Source organism: Bicyclus anynana, chromosome Z (assembly GCF_947172395.1).
Source record: "Bicyclus anynana chromosome Z, ilBicAnyn1.1, whole genome shotgun sequence".
NCBI lineage: Eukaryota > Metazoa > Arthropoda > Insecta > Lepidoptera > Nymphalidae > Bicyclus > Bicyclus anynana.
Genome location: NC_069110.1, coordinates 12,975,881 through 12,996,998, shown reverse-complemented (window position 1 = coordinate 12,996,998; position 21,118 = coordinate 12,975,881). Strand labels below are relative to the sequence as shown.

The 21,118-nt window shown below is 37.9% G+C and overlaps 1 protein-coding gene across 1 annotated transcript in view; it reads right to left on the bottom strand.

The window, feature by feature from the left end:
* Window positions 1-5,793: 5,793 nt before the first annotated feature.
* LOC112046299 (transcriptional repressor scratch 2-like) overlaps window positions 5,794-21,118 on the bottom strand; it is a 40,651-nt gene continuing 25,326 nt past the window's right edge. Inside the window, exon 2 of the mRNA XM_024082906.2 lies at window positions 5,794-12,592. Within this exon, the coding sequence (XP_023938674.1) occupies window positions 11,520-12,592 (1,073 nt within the window). The 3' untranslated portion in view covers window positions 5,794-11,519. The remainder of the gene's footprint in view (window positions 12,593-21,118) is intronic.

Genomic DNA, 21,118 nt, shown 5'->3' with positions numbered 1-21,118 from the left:
TTTTTGCTTTCCTGGAATTTGGCTATATATTGTGCACGCCACTTTTTATTAATAATAATTATATTTGAGTAAAAATGTCCTACATGTATTCTTTAACCTTTGACTAGCGATAGGAGATTGGATTTTTGAATTTGGCTAATTTCTTGCTGACTGAGTAAAACTTAACTTATGTTTAATGAATAATGCATTTCATACATTATATACATAAACCTAATTATCTTGTAGGATATAATAATTGATTTTTTAGGAAGGATTGATTTAGTTGAAAAATTGACATACTACGAATAAAAGGTTAAATTTTAAGTAGGTATATTTTCCTACGGTATCTAAAATGTTAATGAATTTCGTTTTTTCCTAAACTATCAACCAAAAATATTTCATTTTTAATAATTTAATAAAGTCAGCGTTATTTCTAAATAATTCAAATAAAATATTACATTATTTTAAGGGTTTTTTGTCTATTCCGTCATATTGTACTAGTAGGTATATCTTGGCAACTTCGTTCTTAACATTACCGATGTAGCGCGCGGGGCGGGTGCGTGTAGCGATGAATGAAAAACCTACGACTGATGCGCGTCACTTCCCCGCACGCACTATTTTACATCCACGCAGTGTTTTTCCCCCGTCGCCCGCATATCATGGGAGTGTTATCAAAGAACTTGCCAGACTATAGGTATTATCATTATCGAGCATCATTTGCTGTTAATACCTATATTTTCCCTTCAGGATGACGTGGGATACATTAATAAATATGATGATTTACAAAATGATTTAAAAATTAAAAAAAACAAAGTACCTCAATTACTATCGTAGATTAATAGACACTAGTTTATATCTATGTTATAGCAACTGCTTGATCTATTTAGAAAATCTATTATTCTGGCATAAGTATCACTGATATTTGAAAAAGGTGTATCACAAATCGTCATTTTTCAAGAAACGTTTTAGGGCTACCGCACACACACCGGCCACAACCACAAAACCGGCATGTTTCCTGTAGTTTTCATACATTTTATATAGAAAAGGGTTGACGCCGGTGGCCGCCACACGATACAATCGTCGCTGCTAGGTTCTTGTGGCCCGCACTGGCCACTAAACGTCGACACAAAACGCCGCCACACGCCACACGAGCGGTTAAATACCTATATATCCATTAAAAATGTATGTACATATGTATTTATTGGAGTTTACTCCTTAAGAATCGATTTTTTATATATAAGGTATATAAAAAATCGGTATGAGAAAAATCCGAGGGGTAAAACCAACTGAACTAACGAAAAAGTGTCACGTTTTTGGTGCGCACCTTTAGTGCGCAACTTTCTAATTTAGCTGTGAGTGTATTGAGACGTACATAGGGTATGCTGTATAGGCGACTATACCTATATACTATATGTTATTGGGCTTGTTTGTTTATGATTATATCATTGTAAGAGTAAAATATATAATGTGAAGTATATTATAAAGTCTATTAGTTATTTTACAATTCCATACATTACTAAAGCCCTACTCGATGTGCACTGTTTACCAACAAAAAAAGTGTGTATGTTAAAAAAAACAAAAAGTTAGCTCGAAGCACGTCTCAATACTCGCGCCTTATAAGTGAAAGGTGCGCAACCGAGGTGCAGCAGGCCGCGGCGTGCGCACCCGCCTACAGCGTGCACATGGGTGCGATGTGCAAGTTGTTGGCGGCACAGCGCACGGTGAAAGGTGCGCAGAATAGGTTGCGCACAAAAAACGTAACGCATATCATTTCATAACTTATTGGAGTTTACTCCTTAACAATCGATTTTTCATTTATACCCCTCGGTACGTTTTTTGTGCGCAACCTATTCTGCGCACCTTTCACCGTACGTAGCCGCCATAGCGTGCACATGCCTAGCGCGTCCGCACGCACGTGCACGCTGTTGGCGGGCGCGCACGCAGCGCTGCACCTCGGTTGCGCACCTTTCACTTTTCAGGCGTTGCTATTGAAAAGAGTAAACTCCATTCGTGCGTCGGAGCTGATACACTTTTTTTATAATATTATATATGTAATTATGTATTGAAATAATAGTATAATATTTTTTATTAGGTCTATAGTTTAACTCATTTTAGTTCTTTTTGGTTATTTATTATTAAGTTTATTTTTCAGTTTAATGTCATTGTAGGTATTAGTTTAGATTATAAGGTTGTGTTGGCTGTGTTCGTGGCGTTACCCAATCTGTGGTTCCAGCTGAAAATCAGCGCTACGTGTCCAAATTCAAATGGTCACGTAGCATTATGCTGACCTGGGGCCATTTTCTGGGTTATGCTACACATCGCAGGGTATTGTCCTGGATGTCCTGGTGTACTGGAGATATTGTGATGTGTGGTATAATTTTGAAATAAACGCATTTTTCTTTCTTTCTTTCTTTCTTATGATACTGCTTGTATGGGTTAAAAAGGAAGCAGCCACCGACCACAAGTGTTGACCACCGGCCACAAGTGGCTGTCGCGCGCTTCAACTACTTTTGTGGCCCCTTTTTGCTGCTTGTAGCGGCGTTTGTGGCTGTCGCGTGTGGCCCGTGTGCGGCGACACTTACATCTTATTTATATAATAACAAACACTTATATCACAAATGTGTCGTTTCGTAATCTATATTTTCAGAACTACTCAATTTGCAAATATTTTACACCGTACATCTAATCAGACATTGTTTTAATAATTTGAACACTAAAAGTTTTTCAAATAACACGATATATAAAAATGTACGGCAATACTTACATGACATTTTTTTTTGCACAGTAGTTTTATATAATAAAATAAATGTGTTTTGTAATTGTGTCAAATGTTGATTGAAAAATGCCAATTTTGTGCAAAAAGAAAAAACTTTTTTTCTTTTTAAAACCATATATGAGTACAATGGGAATATGTCAGTCAGCCAGTTAACATAGTTAAAATTTACGAGATTACAAAGTTTTTAGAAGAATTCTTCAGACAGCAATTCAATTTGTATACAGAATCAATTGACCGTATGGTCAAATCAATTTCAAGGTATTTTTTATATCTTGCAGCGGCATTTTAATCTCTTTCATATATAGATTAGTTGGTTGCTTATATTTTAGTATTTTTCTAATGTAGCGAATAAAACAAATTAATTTATCTACTATCTGGGTGGCAACTAGCAACCATCAAAATTTATAATAAAAAGGTGTTTGAGAACCTCCTATTAAAAGATTCTAGTGAATTGACTTCGAATTTGCCGTAATTATAAAGTTTTAAGTAATAATGGCAGGTCGAATATACATTTCCGACCGGTCCGTTTAATTTATATTGCTTTTCTTTTCTTTTAAAGCCCACGCTTATAAATAAGGCATATTCCTTTATTCTCTAACTATGTCTGCTAACCCATATAATACCGCTTCTAAAATAGGTATATCTTTAGTCACGCTCACAATATTCTACATAAGTCCTATGCACCACACATTACCACCCTTGCTACGTCTATTTAATTGTTTATGTTGCAGCTAAGTTCTATACGATTAAATATATTTCCTTATATCCTATTCACTACCAATATACTTTGAATGTTAATTCATTCACGCTTACTATTCAGCCACAACGGGCAAGACTTATGTATTCTTTTATGCATTATTATTAACATAATTTAGAGATACATTCGTACGTCAGAGATGATTGTTATGTCAAGTTCTAACAACAAAGATCTCGTAAAGAAGATAAGAACACATAATACTCGTATATGTATAGATAAATTAATTGTGTTGTTGTAATGGTTGTAAAAAAATTAGAACAATGCATTGAGTTGTGTCAAGGTGTGTTAATCATTAGTTATTTTAAATGATTATATGCAGCCTTTTTGCTCAGCAAAGGATAATTCATGTTTATTTGTTTTAAACATCCTAACTTGGACATTATACATTTTCAAACATAAATATAATTCACCACAATACTTTGATTCAAGACCCGGAAAGTTAATAAATTGTTTGAAATGGTCATTTAATACGTCACTATTATATATTATCGTTATAAATGTTACAGAACGAGAACTTGTAATAGTTAGCGTCGTTTCATGAAGGCTGAATGTTGGCAGCTTATGCTCCTTGCTAAAGCGTTAGCTTTAGCGCGGTTTTAGACTAGCGTTTTGTACGCGCGTATGAACTTGTTTTTGGAAGTGCATATGTGCATTTTTTTTAATTCTTTACAAGTTAGCCCTTGACTACAGTCTCTCAGTAAGTGATGATGCAATATAAAATGGAAGCGGGCTAACTTGTTAGGACGAGGATGGAAATCTACACCCCTTTCGGTTTCTACACGACGACGTTTGGCGTCTTTGCTTGGTAACTAGCCACGGAAATCTCAATCAGACCAGCCGGGTATCGAACCCAGGACCTCTGCATCACGGAGGCCACCAAAACTCGCACGGACTATTAGTAAGGTAAGCAATTATGGTGTTTGAATCGTTATGGCTTTGGTTGGTAGCCGGATTTCAGCCTCCATAGAAAGAACTATGGCTAATTATCGCAGTCCCTCGTCCTATGTAACAATGAATCTATAATAGTTCGTTGCCTGACTAGTAAAATGTTTACTTTACCTAAAACAAATACACTCAACACCTAAGCCTAACACGAAACCGAGTAAATATTATGTTCGTTGTAAATTTCGATAATATTGCTATCGTTGCCTTTTATTGCTTATGATTTTGTTTGTATACCTAAATACAATAAATTCTATAATTTCACATTACTTCACAATTATACTTAAACATTAAGCGTTATATAATTTACAAATGATTTATAATGTCAGCTACTGACGATCAAGTAAGCTCACATGCCTGCAGCGCTAACGGCTTGATAGCCTATGAAACTCATCATGCCGATCGCGAACGATGGCAAGCCGTTAACGCTGCAGACATGTGAGTTTATCGGATAGTGAGTGGCTAGCATTGGCAAAATATTCTCATGTTTCGGCGTTAATTTTAAAACACAATAATGTTTAGAATACAAAAATATTAAATATCATCATTGTAGTAATAACGTGGTCAAAAATGGCCAGTAAAACTTTCGAGTTATCACAAATAAGCATGAGAAATACGTTATTTGTATTTTGTACTGTAAAGGAATAATCCAGATTCACTTACAAGTGGCGACAGTCAAACGTGCGCTATTTGGCGCGAACGAGCTCATAACTAAGGACTCCGAAATGTATCGACACGTACTCGTATGTATATCGAACTAACGATGTGTTTTGCCCTTAGCATAGCAAACATCAATATTACTCACAATACGGATTGACATAATTCAAAAAATATTGCTGTTTTTTTTTATGATAATTACTCAATTGTGGATAATTAATAATAAATTTTAAAACAAGGACCTTTATACATATTGTCAATTCAATTTATCTGGCAGTGAAGAAATATGGATGAAGGATATACTATATACAATTGATATCCATAGTATCTGCTCATATTAAACTTAATATAAATTATTATTTAATATATATATTCGATTGTTGCACGAAACAGGTCAAATTGATTATTTTTAAACATTACTATTTCATCAAAATAGACGTACGCGTTAAAAATTAATTATTTATTTACACAGATTAAAGAATAATAGGCAGATAGAGCGTACGGAACACGGCAGTGATGCAGCTATTTCAAATACAAAGCCAAAAACAAATACATTCTCGAATCAGTACGACACGAAGCATCGCATCAGTAATTTTCAATATTATTCAAGAAAAAGGGTTATGTTATTAAATATTTATAAACTATTCACAAAAACAAAAAAAAAAGATGGAGTATTTTTTTTATTGATATTTAGTCTTATAAGATATCAATTTACGTAATTGTTGTTAGTGTTAAATCTTGAAATACAAATTATGAAAAAAGTTTATATATGCGAATTTCAAGAAAATTTTGTTTTTTTTTTTGGGTTTCACCGCGCTGCCTGTATAGACTCATTCTGTATCATTCTTTATTCTGTGTTTATTTATTAAATAAAATAATTTCTACCGTCAAACTGATCCTTGCTATCGATAAAGATGCCAGTCCTTTTGACTTTTGTCACCAAATTAATAAAATAACCTTCCAATATACTTAATAATCAAAATATTTCTCTTTAATACTCGCTTTGTTTCTGCTTTAAATTGATTTTCTAAGAACAAATAAATGTATATCACGTTTTGCAGTCTACTCATTAGCCACGAAAAGTTTTATATTTTAGTCAAAACATAGTTTATACCTACATTACTAAGATCTATCTTATTATATACTTATATTTATATTGCTTTCAAGGAATTATGTTAAACTATATGCTAAATATATATATAGTATATATATATATATATAGTAGGTAATTTATTACATAAGATCATATAATTAGTATTGCTTATATGTATTGCTAATTTGGACAATCTTACTTTTATCATATCACTGAAATTCTGTTTTAGTTTATTTAATCTATATAATTATAAAAAATCCTTTTCATTTCGTACTATAGTTATGTTCTATGCTAATAACTGAAAGTGACGAAATATGTGAAATAGCTCGATCGGACTGCCCACATTCCTAAAAACTGTGAAATATCATGAAACTTCGCTTAGATGAGTTACATGGTGATGAAATGATGAAATAGATGGAAGAATTGTAATAATAACGACTATTAATTACCATTCGAAACGAATATAAAAAATATCTTCTCAATCCAACAATTAACGAATTTCACAAAAGTTTCTAGTTCAAATAGATCTATTTAGACATATCTGGGTCTACTTAATGTTGGTTCAGTGTACTTCATTCCATCAAGGACGGAGGTAAATATATATTCCATTGTATGAATTCATTCAAATACGTTCCTGGTCGTGGTCAGTGTATTCGAACATTTTTGGATGCAAGCACACTACATATACTATACGGTTTTATAAAGGCTGTATATACACTTACAGTTTGTACATATAACTCCGAAATTGTTACGGAATACACTGTTGGGGATAGTGGGCAAAAACTGCTCTTATATATCTAACCACGATATGTCTAAACTGACCTTAATGGCTCCCGCACACGGGCCACCGGCCACAACCACAAAACGCCGCCACCGGTATATTTCCTGTAGTTTTTATACATTTTATATGGACTCGCCGCCACTAAACGCCGCCACACGCGCGCGATTGTATACTGCATGTATGGGTTAAAAAAGTAACAATCACCGACCACAAGTGTCGACGACCGGCCACAAGTGGCTGTCGCGCGCTTCACCTACTTTTGTGGCCCCTTCTTGCTTCTTGTAGCGGCGTTTGTGGCTGTCGCGTGTAGCCCGTGTGCGGCGACACTTACTCTTATTTGCTTAATGAAAGTAATTGTTTCGACGCATTGGTCTCATTAACACTATATCCTACCGTTAATTATAATAGAGATTATAATACTACTTCTATAATTGTAAAGAAGGGAATTTGGTACACGATGGAATATATTTACATTAAAATATTAGTAGGTATATATTTTTGTATATAAATTGGTTTCATTAATATTGTTACACTAAAACTAACTTAATGTATAATCACTACAACTATAATAACGTTAGTATAAATATTTGAATTAAATTTCTTCGATTAATTTTCAAAAGCCAATACTTTAGCATTTACTACAAAGACAAAATGTGGCTAAATAGATAATTAATATTATTACAAGGATAAATTGAAGGATTACGTTTAAGAGGACAAACACTAGGTTCTATACGATTGGCATGAAATTTACGAGAGAGTAAGATATTTGAGTAGGTAAGATAGTACCAGATCACGATCCACAATGACCCTTTCTCGAAGATGAAATTCATATAAATACAGTTATTATGTTATAGTTTTAATAAAGAAATGACCTGGGATTGCTGGTATTTTAGCATGCCTTTTAAGAAGAATTTAACTAAAATTTCGATAGTTTTATATTATAATATTATCAAATTGTCATTCTACAAAGTTTCTTTGAGGAAAGGTAATTATGGTTCGGAATCTCAGACCAATAGAACTAATAATATTATGTAAAGTATAACGTACAATAATTCAATTTCGACAAACAATATCACAATATAATATAAATTACATAATATTCGATGTCAATTTCGTTTTTTCATTTTTTTTTTTTTCAATTTATAAATTACCTCGAAGCACCAAAACATCTACCAAATATCAATAAACGATGAATATAAACTACGTAAATTCTACCGTAATATTGCTTATTCATTAACAATTTATTGCTTTTTCTCCGCGCAACCTTTGTCTGGTCAAGCTTTTGTGTAAATAAATTATTACTTACAAATAAGTTAAGTAATATAAAATATCTATGGCACTACAATTTTAATTGATACACGACTCTTAAGTGACAAAACTAAGGAAATGACGTTTTACTGATATTAGTAGCAGACAACATAAAAGAGATGGACGAAGTTGGGCATTTCTTTAAATACAGATTATAAACTTAAAGCACAAAAAATCAATTTTGAGTCCGGCTGCTCAGAGATTGCGTTCCTATCACCTGTCAATTCGTATTGTTTCTATAATTGTTAATAATTTTATCCCAAAATTGGAAATACGTTTATTGTAAGTTGGCATAATTTTTAAGGTCGCCAGTCCAAAGTTCCATCGTCCATTCGATCACTAACTGTCGAAAGCATAATCACTGAGCGGCCGGACTCTAGTTAATTTAACTTTTCTACTTTAACTTTTCACAAGCCTGTAATTTTGGCGACATGATTTATTTATGTTATGAAACTTTTAAAAAACGTATACTAAAACTGAACATGGTTTATTATCTGGATGAAAACGCAAACGATTGAAACTTTCACGTGTTTTTTATTCGTTTTTACTAGAAGTTTGCCCTGTTCTCTGAAAGTCTGTAAATGTATGGATTCATAAAGGTTTAGTTTATATTGCTTGATCTATATAGTACTGTTACCTAGGTTTTTTTATATCTTTCTGTAATATAGAAGAGTTAATAAATAAAATCAAGTTTTAACACTATTTTCTGCTACTTCCTTTGTTATTGTTTTTTTGTGCAATAAAGTATAAATGAATAAAATAAATTCATATACAGCCCGGTGATTTTTTTTTATCTCGTTCATCTCTTAATGTTGTAATATTCTATGATTTTTTTTATTTGGTAATTTGTAGTTCAGTTCAAAGAAAGCTTGTGTACAGCTATTTGGTGAGTGATTTAATTTATAGAGGAACTTCTTCATAGAGGATTTTTTAATTGACAGGGTTAAATTAAATTCACCGATAAAGAATTGACTCGCGAGGCTTCAACTAATGCTATAGATTTACGTCGGCGAAGCACGTCTCTAAACAAATCCTAACAATTGTTCACATAGATATGTGACCAACCAATTTTGAGGTGATTGATTAAATCTGACTAGATTGTTGTAAGTCTAGATACTGGTTGTTTTATGATTAAGGTATTTATTATTATTAATTGAGATCGAGATAGAGATATCAGGTTTAAAAATACCTACGTAGTTTAATTTCGATTAATTCAAGGTATATATATGAATCACTTTTTCTGGAGATCTGACGAAAATATATTCATAAATTGTTGGCCTTATTTACGTGTAATAAATTAAAAACAATCATAGATTTAATCGAACACCACCTAAAAATTGGTTACACCTTTTTGATCCACGTTAGTTATAACGCACTAGCGATTAACCGCGGGGGCGGCTAAACTCGCGGCTAACCGCGCGGCTAGCCGCTTTTCCAATTTTATGTGCAAACGGTTGTCATTTTACGCACCTAATTGCCAAACAAATGTAAGCGGCTGAATATTAATCTGGAAAAGCTGTTAGCCGCCCCTGCGGTTAACCGCTTGAGCGTTGTAGCGTTGTTAGTTGTTAGGTTTTGCCGTTGCATAGCCGACGATGTCTACGAGAGCTACGGAACGCTACGGGGATATAAGTTAAGTCTGCTGCGTCTATTTGACAGCGGTGCGCGACTTCATTAAACTACATTATTATTGCTTTTCGAATACCCATTTCATCCGAGCACCTCGTGCTCACCTCACTAACCTAGAATTAATAATACCTTAATCTAAACTAGTTTATTGCCAGTTACGTTCGACTTGACATTAATAACACCACTCAATCTAAAGGCATGCTCGCTGAGTGACGCGGCGAGGCCCGTCCCTAGCAGCCGTCGCGTGGCGCGCCCGCCGCCCGCCCAAACCATTTCATCTGATGAATTTTAATGATACGAGCAGGGCCGGATTATCCAAGTCGGGGCCCTTAGGCCATGTAGGGTCCCTTTTCAACCATTTTGCAAGTTGATACTCTGACTAATGGCATCAATAGCATCACTGAAATTATGTTTATGTACCTACTCAGGAACTCACTGTAGGAGATTTATGTAGGCTCATTGAAATGTTTTTTTTTTCAATAGGTAATAGATATAATACCATTAAAAGCCAGAGTATGTGAGATGAGAAGAAAGCCATAATACCTATTGTCATTTAGAGTAGTTATTCTGTAACGATGGGTTGATGATTCGACAGTGTGAGTTTCGAATCTGTCTCTATCTTTGTCTATTGTATCATAAGAAAGAGAGATGGAGATCTATTCCAGACTGTAAAGATGTAAAACAGTGACAGATAAAAATTCACAGTATTATGAATTACTTTTGTGGCTGCAGCCTTGATAGATGGGTACTCTACCTCAAAGTTAATTCGGCCCTGGATACGAGTATATAGTACGAGATATTGTATTATGTTTGATGAGCAATAAAATGTAAAGAGTTTTTCAGAAAATGAGAGGGTTAATTTTGAATATTAAGCAAAATTTTTGTTGGATCTCATAACAATGTACAAATGCTATTATTCTTAAGAATACAATGATAAGGGTAAGGGTGTGTGAATTGAGTCACATGGTGTGGAGGCGTGGTTTGCCGGTGTGGGTGCTGGAGGATGCGGCGTGATACGGCGTGGTGCGGCATGGTGCGGCTTGCGGTTGCCGCTAAGGCACTGTCGCGGGCGGCCGGCGGCGACGCGGCGGCCGCGCGGAGCTTCGGACGGAAAGTTTTGGCAAGTCCCCACCGAGACGGACGACGGCGCGCCCGGGCGCTGCGCCTTCGTCCCCTCGCATCTTCACGCATACTTATTAATAACTCTAACCTACTTCGCTGTTTGTAAAAATCACCTACAAAAGATATTAGTTTCATTCGTATTTTATTACTTCTATGTATATAAGGGTATATTTTATCGACATGTATATACATAATTCAATGTTTAACGTTATTAGGACGATCGTCGCCGCGGCCTACAGCCGCGTCCGCGGCTCTACGGGGTCTTACGTGATTCGTTGTTTGCGAAACGTTGCTCGATTGCGCTACGACGCGGCGACGGGTTAACTCCGCCGCCGGTCGCGCTCATCTACCTATTTTAGAATTTGTATATTTATAATAGTTACACTAGTAAACTAAATTCACATTAATACTTTACGTTTATATGTAAATGTTACAACAGTGATTACGGTCCCTGGTTGCGGTCGTCGCGGCGCCGCTAGCCGCACGCGGTCGGCGGTTGCGTCTGCGGCTGCGGCTCTGGCGGCGGCGAGTCGTCGTCGCGCACGCAAGCCGACTCTTGGTGTTTGTTGAGGTAGCTCTTGAGGGCGAACGTCTTGTGGCAGCGCAGACACTCGAAGTTCTTGTCGACGGAGTGCGTCTGCATGTGCGCGCGCAGGTTGGAGCGGTCCGCGAACGCCTTGCCGCAGTGCGCGCAGCCGTACGGCTTCTCGCCGGTGTGCGAGCGCAGGTGGCCCTGCAGCAGCCACGGGCGCGAGAACAGCTTGCCGCACACGCCGCACACGTGCGCCAGCTGGTGCGTCAGCAAGTGCATGGCCAGCGCCGGCATGGACACGTACGCCTTGCCGCACTCGCTGCAGCGCTTGGCCGACACCGAGTCCAGGCTGCGGTGCGTCTGCTTGTGGCGCGACAGGTTGGACGACGTGGCGTAGCGCTTGCCGCACTCGCTGCACGTGTACTTGGCCTTGTGGTCGGGCTGCTGCGCGCTCTCCACCGGCGCGCTGGCGTAGTTGCGCCGCTTGGAGCGCCCGTCGCTCACGATGAACGCGTCGTACGTGTACGCGACCGTCTCGCGCGGCCGCTCGGGCTCCTGCGGCGGCTCCTGCGGCGGCTCCTGCGGCGGCTCGGGCGGCGGCGCCGGCTGCTCGGGGGGCGCGGGCTCGGGGCGGGGCGGGGTGCTCAGGAAAACTGCGTGTTGGCTTAAGTCGAGAATAGCGTGCGCTGCATTGAGGTCCTCCTCGGCCCTGTTGAGAAATGCACGGTCGCCCAGGCAGTAGGGGCGGTAGATGTCCTTCTTCTTGGGCGGTAGAGACAGAAGAGTTCCCGTGCTGGAGTAACACAAGTTGGATTTGCCGCTCGCCGGTGGCGGAGGAGGGGAGACAGGCGAAGATTGGAGCTGTACTTGGAGGAAAGGCGTATCGGTGGAGTCGGAGGAGAGATGCAGAAGTGCGTAGGAGACAGGCGGAGGTTGCGCGGGGCCGGGCGGGGCCGCGCTCACCTCGCCCGGCAGCTGGGCCGTGAACTGAGTGGAAGGCTGCTCCTCGGTGTACCCTGTGAACAAAGAACGCATACTTTAAAAAAAAAACATACATACAGCCGAACGGAGAACCTCCTCCTTTTTGGAAGTCGATTAAATACTTATTCAAGATGTAAAAGGAAGCCTTTGTTTCATATAGATATCAGCCCCCCTAGCCAAGTGGCATGTCCATTCTCTTTCTACGATCGCTAACGCTTCGAAAACTAGAAAAATATATGGGAATGACAGATCTTGATCACGTGATCTGTTGACAGCAAATGTCATTCCCTTCTAGTTTTCGTAGCGTTAGCGACCGTAGAAAGAGAATCGACGCGCCACTTGGCTAGGGGGCAGTAGCGATAAACTTAAGGTACCTGAGAGCTTTAATCGAAAACGCAGCATAATCCCATCGAGACCAAACAATGCATTGTGGGAATAGATCAACAAAATATATCTTTTACGGATAACTTACTAAACCAAGTCAATTTTATAGAAAATTGTTACGTAGAGTGAAGGTTACACGTATAATCTCGCAGAAGAATTCGCGTGTTAATAAAATACAATCTGTAAAAATATTTTTTAAAAAAAGAAATCCTTTTACGTATCGCAAGCGAAGTCCGTAATACCTTCGTAAATAGAATAACGGCTAGCAGCGTTATTCGGGACGCCGACAGTCTCGGTACGAATTTCCAAGAGTTATTCTGGGATCGTTAATAACTTCCAGGGGCAACCTGTGGCCTGTGCGCTGTAGAGTGCCCAAACAACCTGTGGCGCCCTATCGTGTTGCTTTAACAAAGTGAACTTAATTTCTTTCATGCGTCTACAGTCCATGTATTTTTCAAATGCAAATTCAACTTCAAAATTCATTTATTTCAATTAGGCTTAGTTTACAGCAAGCAAGCAGTTTTTGAAACGATAAGTTATGTCACGATTTAATGTAAATAAAGTCGAAAACTTAAAATTAAAGTTACGAGGCTTCCAAATGCGCCTTGGTCCGAGAAGAGCCCACAACAAACTCAGCCAAGTTTTTTTTATTTAAAACCATTTTACAAACTTATCTAGAACTAAGTACACAGTTTATTGCAGTTCAACACCAAGCTTTTTTATCTATACTAATATTATAAAGCTGAAGTTCGTTTGTTTGTTTGATTGAACGCGCAAATCTTAGGAACGACTGGTCTAATTTGGAAAATTATTTCAGTGATAGATAGCATTTATCGAGGAAGGCTATAGGCAAACTAAGCTAAGGTTTATTTTTTTTGTTTACCACCATTTTACAAACTTATTTAGAACTAAGTACACAGTCGTTTATTGCATTTCAACACCAAGCTTTTTTATGTATACTATATTATAAAGCTGAAGAGTTTGTTTGTTTGTTTTAATTGATCAAATGCGCTAATCTCAGAAACCACTGATCTGATTTGAAAAATTCTTTGTGTTAGCCCATTTATCGAGGATGGCTATAGGCTATATATAAATCACGTGGGTGAAACCACGCGGCGCCAGATAGTCATATATATAATCATTAACACTACTCGTTTAATAAGACTTTCCTATAAGCTTGCGTTTAATAAACACTGAACTTTTTGTGCCGCTGGATGCTGGCAGCTCAAGACCGTTGTGCTTGGATGTCCATGCAAGAGGCCTATGTCCAGCAGTAGACGTCCATCGGCTGATAATGATGATGATGAAATACCTAACTCTATACTAATGTAATCTGAAGAGTTTGTTTGTTTGATTGAACGCGCTAATCTCAGGAACTAATGGTCCGATTTGAAAAATTCTTTCAGTGTTAGATAGCCCATTTATTGAGGAAGACTAAAAGCTATATATTCACGTATTCCTACGGAAACGGGAACCACGCGAGTGAAACCGCGCGACGTCACGTCAGATAAATGATATGCTTGGAAAATTGAGAATCTGGAACATTGAAACCGGATTAATTCCAAAAACTCAATAATTGACAATCGTACTTAAACTGTCCACTCGCTATCGTGACATGTTAATAAATTAATTATGTAAAAGCCGTCGCAAACACAATTGTACTAAAATGTCCCGCAAAAAACAAGTTCCTTTCGATTTATATTTTCAGTCGTTTTTCAGTCGCAACATTTGTAACAATGTTTGTAGTGACAGAAGTGCTGGTTAATTTTTTTGCCCAATGTATTAGCTTGGCTCGTCATCAACCCATATTTGGCTCACTGCTGAGCTCGCGTCTCCTCTCAGAATGAGAGGGGTTAGGCCAATAGTCTACCACGCTGGCCCAATGCGGATTGGCAGACTTCACACACGCAGAGAATTAAGATAATTCTCTGGTATGCAGGTTTCCTAACGATGTTTTCCTTCACCGATTGAGACACGTGATATTTAATTTCTTAAAATGCACACAACTGAAAAGTTGGAGGTGCATGCCCCGGACCGGATTCGAACTCACACCCTCCGAAATCGGAGGCAGAGGTCATATCCACTGGGCTATCACAGTCCGTTAGCTTGGCTCTCTAATGCGGAAATGTAGCCAGTAATTCTTGCTACCATTTATTGCTTATTTAATATCTTTGACGTATGCTAGTTGACCGATGATGAGCCGTGATAGGCCAGTGGATATGACCTCTGCCTCCGATTTCCGGAGGGCGTGGGTGTTGACGAGTCCACTTATAGGAACTGCATAAAAAACAATTTTCTAACCAAAAATTTTCATACAAAGTAATTTAAATAATTCCGACTGTCCATGTAACACACACCTTTATCTATCAAAGTTTGGCTACGTCATAATAATAAGGATGCGTATAAGGGACAAATTTTTAGATCTATTTACAAAAGAAATATTGTTTACTCATAAAATATTTATTTTTGAGCACTTAATTAATGTTCTTTGAACTGTTTTAATTAATTTTCGGTAAATATAAACCCCAGAGCTATGGGATATACTCCCGAGCACCCTGTATAACGCTCTCTTTTAACGTACTTCAGCTACAACGTAATCCCATTTCGTGGCAAACTTTCATTTTCGTAGCTCTCAATGATAAGCCTTGCGATCCGCAAAGCTTATCTATTGCCGCTTACTGCAGTATTCCGAGCACAACTGCCGACCAAGTGCTATTTGTTTTGCCATAACTATAAATGAATGTATAAGGTAGTTTTAAGCACATTGCAAAAATTATATTATTTATAATTATATAATTTTCCTTAGTGCCTTCTATTTCTTCCGAAATTCCTCAGTGCTTGAAGACGAAGGTCATTTTTGCCAGTGATGACGTACGTATTTGAGACTTAGTCGCTAATAATGGGCCTTATTAGAAGACTCAAAGTCACTCAGCGGGCGATGGAGCGAGTTATGCTTGGAGTTTCTCTGAGTGATCGAATCAGGAATGAGGAGATCCGCAGACGAACCAAAGTCACTGACATAGCTCAACGAGTCGCGGAGCTGAAGTGGCAATGGGCAGGCCACATATTTCGAAGAGCCGATTGACGTTGGGATACCAAGGTGTTGGAATGGCAACCTCACACCATAAAGCGCAGTGTTGGTTGACCTCCCACCAGGTGGACTGACGTCATCAAGCGAGTCGCAAGTATTCGCTGGATGCAGGTGGCTCAATATCGTGATGTTTGGAAGTCCCTACAAAAGCCCTATGTCCTGCAGTGGACGTCCATCGGCTGATATGATGATGATGATGACACTGTGAGAATACACAGTTAGTTTGCACTCCCAGACATACACTATTTTTCATTTATATGTATCGATCACACACGTTATTTGAACAACATCGATAGCGCTCAATAAGTGTTAAATTATTAACATTCACGATTTCACTGCCAAAAGGGGAAGCGACGTTCGGTTTTAATTAATCGGATTATAGTGGGAATCGAGTTGTGCCACTCGGTTTATTATTCAAACGAATTGTGAGGCTAACAAGCTACAAAATCGGTTTCGTAGCAAACAATCGAGATAACAGTTTGGCGATGAGTTTATATTAATGGTTTAAGATATTTATTTTCTCAAAATATTACATAAAATTCGGTTTAATAAGTTTTTTTGTCCAAACAAACTAAGCGAATAGTACTTGTAGAGCTTACTGTGCCGTGGAAGACTAACATCGAAGGACCACAGTATAAAAGTGAATAAATATTATAATCAAGAAAAAGAAAATATTAACTAGTTTTTAGCATCATTAAAAAAGTTTTTGCTGAAAAAAATTACATAAAAAATAAATTACCGAAAAAGAATAAATCCACCTCTCTTTTTATTTTTTTATTCTTTGCAAGTAAACCCTTGACTATAATCTCACCTGCTGGTAAGTGATGATGCAGTCTTAGATGGAAGGGGCTACCTTGTTAGTAGGAGGATGAAAATCCACACCCCTTTCGGTTTCTACACGGCATCGACCGGAACGCTAAATCGCTTGGCGGTACGTCTTTGCCGGTAGGGTGGTAACTAGCCAGGGCCAAAGCCTCCTACTAGCCAAATCCTTCAATTCTATTTCTCCTTTTATTTCTAAAGTGTTGGCTTTAATGTTCTATGTTCAGTCTGTAGAACATCATGAAAATCAACAGGTTACACGTTATACGGTTTCTGTCGTAATTTGTGGAAAATCAAACAACAGAAAACTATTATGTAATTATAGTTAATAGATTCATTATAGAGAAATGTGTTTGTATTGGGTAAATCGTGTGAAAGTTATCATAACGACACCTGCTATTTCATCGATCTTCACACATAACTTTTACTATGTCGATCAACTTGAACTACACCTTATATTTTACGGGATTCTTACTGCCTAATAGATAACAGAAGATATATTTCAAGACTGCAAAAAGAGTTATGTTTTTCGCATGAATCTTGTTTGTATGTGTGTATGTAATATTCTCTATTATCTTCCAAACTCCTGAAAGGATTTACGTAGTTAAAACATCGTTAGATTCGTCTTTATAACCCAATGTTATTAGATTTATGACGGCCTCCGTAGCGCAGTGGTATGCGCGCTGGATTTACCTGACGGAGGTCCTGGGTTCGATCCCCGGCTGGGCCGATTGAGGTTTTCTTAATTGGTTAAGGTCTGGCTGGTGAAAGGCTTCGGCCGTGGCTAGTTACCACCCTATGACAAAGACGTACCGCCAAGCGATTTAGCGTTCCGGTACGATGTCTTGTAGAAACCGAAAGGGGTGTGGATGTGTAAAGAATAAAAAAAGGCTTCAAAATGGTTTATTGTGGCCATATTAAAAAGCCTGACAATAACAAAAAGTCATTTATTAATCGCTATACAAAATACCGAGCAGGCAGTCGGGTTTTTTTATGTCGAGTGTGAAATATACCTTGACATTTTATTAATTTCTTGGTGCTACTACTTAGGTTTTAGTCTTTTAGGTGGCTGATGCACCAGACAGCAAAATCGTGCAAGTATTTGGCGCAATGCTACTAAAATGTTTGTTCATTCTGTTTAATACCAGGTTTTTGGCATAAGATTCTGTTTTTTACACCATAGCTTATTAAACCAATAGCTCAACGGTTCGATCGATCCCGTTCCGTTGGTCTAATGTCGTACTCACTCCTAATACAGTCTTTCCCGAATAGTTGAAGGAGAATGGAAATATTGGTCATATTTAAAAGATATGACAATTATACTTTATAAAAAAAAATAATCCTAAAAAAATGTCAACAACCATATTTGCATCATTGCTTTGTTTAAGAAACCTGTTGGTCTCTATTAAATTTTTTGGTCTGTATCACCAAATATCATTTACCTATTGTGTGGTATCTATACTATTCTATACTAGTATTATAAAGCTGAAGAGTTTGTTTGTTTGTTTGATTGAACGCGCTAACTTCAGTAGTTACTGGTCCGATTTGAAAAATTCTTTCAGTGAGGGATAGCCCATATATCAAGGAAGGTTATAGGCTATATATTATCCCGTATTCCTACGGGAACGGGCACCACGCGGGTGAAACCGCGCGGCGTCAGCTAGTCCACATATATGTGTGATAAACACTGGATGACATTTGTTACATAGAATCTCAATTTCGTATACGTCAACAAGCATATTTAAAGATATCCTGCTGGTTGGGACACATCGGTTAGATGGTTTCAAAGTTTTTAAAGGGCAAAGAAATTTTTCCTGTGTATGATATCTGAGTAAATATTGAAAGTCACGAGTCACTCAGTGGGCGATGGAGCGAATTATGCTTGGAGTTACTCTGCGTGATCGAATCAGATATGAGGAGATCCGCCGACGAACCAAAGATGACATATCTCATCAAGTCGCGAAGCTGAAGTGGCAATGGGTTGGTTCGAAGAACGGATGGACGTTTCGGTCCCAAGGTGCTGGTCCTGTGTGTTTAGACATTACTAGTAGACGCCGCGCGGTTTCACCCGCGTGGTTCCCGTTCCCGTAGGAATACGGGGATAAAATATAGCCCATAGCCTTCTTCGATAAAAAGGCTATCTAACACTGAAAGAATTTTTCAAATCGAACCAGTTAATTAGTTCCTGAGATTAGCGTGTTCAATCAAACAAACAAACAAACTTTTCAGCTTTATAATATTAGTATAGATATAAGTATTTATATGTATAGTATATAAATATATACGATAAATTCCACTCTCTTATCTTAGTACCTATAACACACACATAACACAGGCTTTGGGGCTAAGTAGTGTTGTGTAAGTATATTTATTTATTTCTTCGTTATTACACATGTCACGTGATCGACCTGTCATTCCCTTACATAGAATAGTTTAACTGTTCCGACTTTGTTATATATACATATTTAGATGTAACATAGACATATTTCACGTATATTAGAAAGTATGAAATCGAACTATCATTAGTTAATGACTTCTCGAATCTCTCGACCGTAAATATCTTCACTTGCGGCCTCTACCATGATTTACGAGTATTACAGGCTACGGCATTGATAGCAAACAAACAACAAAATCAACGTTTAGCGTGCCAAATGCGACCCGCAGATATACGAATACAATGGTAAAAACAACGTGGCGCGTGGGATGAGACAAGGGGTCGCCGCATTGCACCAGTTGAATCTCGACCCCTGAACAAGGGGTCCCCCCTCCACCGGCACACCCGACAGGGGTTCGGCGTACTTGTTGACGCAAGTTCATACGGTATTGGGATTCTTACAAGATTAAGTTTGAAGGAAACGTCAAAAGAACGCAGCTGAGGCCTTTACCTAATAGTATCTGTTTTGCACATCTTATGTTATTTTTCATCATTTACGTTATAAGTTCAGTGGATATGACCTCTGCCTTCAATTTGGAGGACGTAGGTTCCGGGCTTTGGCATGCATCTCCAACTTTTCAATTATGTGCATTTTAAGAAATTAAATATCACGTGTCTCAAACGGTGAAGGAATAACATCGTGAGGAAACCTGCATACCTGAGAATTTATGTGTGTGAAGGCTGCAAATCTGCATTGGGCCAGCGTGGTGGACTATTGGCCTAACCCCTTACTTCTGATAGGAGATTCGTGCTCAATAGTGAGCCAAAAATGGGTAGCTAATGACGTTATTGTACCTGTGTATATGCACCTAAGGGTAGTCACTGGCTCTTAAGACACGGGCTTAGCTAGTTTAAGGCCCTTAAGCTAGGTAAGCCCGTGTCTAAGCTGGCCTGTTCACTATTTTGGTATTTATCATGAACCTATTTAATTGCAAAATGTCATCTACCTATTATATGATATCCACCAAGTAGCGCTGGATGACATTTTGTTACATATAGAATTTTGTCATTCTCAATTTCGTATATGTCAACCAGCATACTTCAAAGTCAGTGAATTAGTCTGCAGGACGTTTTTGTAATTCTATACTGAGTATTTCAAATAAACATTTCTTATTCTTACTTCTTATAAACTTATACGGAGACATCTCTAGAGGTATGATTCCGCTATTTTATAGTCGTCGATGTAATATTCGCCTATAACAAGATTTATTAGAATTTGAACTTTATTTCTATGGGGTGCCACAAATAAAATGTCACTAACAACGATGTTGCTATGGAAATGAGCGATGTCACATCGCTGTAACTTTACAGAATGCAGGGCAGGGATCCGCAAGAACGAGGAGCTAAGCAAAGCCCTCTCCGGTGTGACTATTGCTTATAGAAGACCGAGAATAAAGCCTAAAGGGTGTAGTTTGAACGCACGCACACACACCCTGTTTTTAACTAGTAAAAAGGGCTCTTTTAGGGCCACAAAAAAAATCACAAAGAATTATTCCAATATCTAAGAGTAGCTGAAGCCTCGCGGTTTCAATCGCGTGGTTCCCGTTCCCGTAGGATTACGAGGATAATATATAGCCTGTAGCCTTCCTCGTTAAATGGGCTATCTAACACTGAAAGAATTTTCAAATCGGACCAGCAGTTCCTGAGATTAGCGCTTTCAAACAAACAAACAAGCAAACTCTTCAGCTTTATAATATTAGTATATATAGGTTATATCATATTTACAATAATTTTGATTTTTTAATTAAATACCGACAAACAGACTGACACGTCAAGCTTATAACACACCTGTTATTGCGTCGGGTTTAAAAATACATTTGTGGGGGGAAA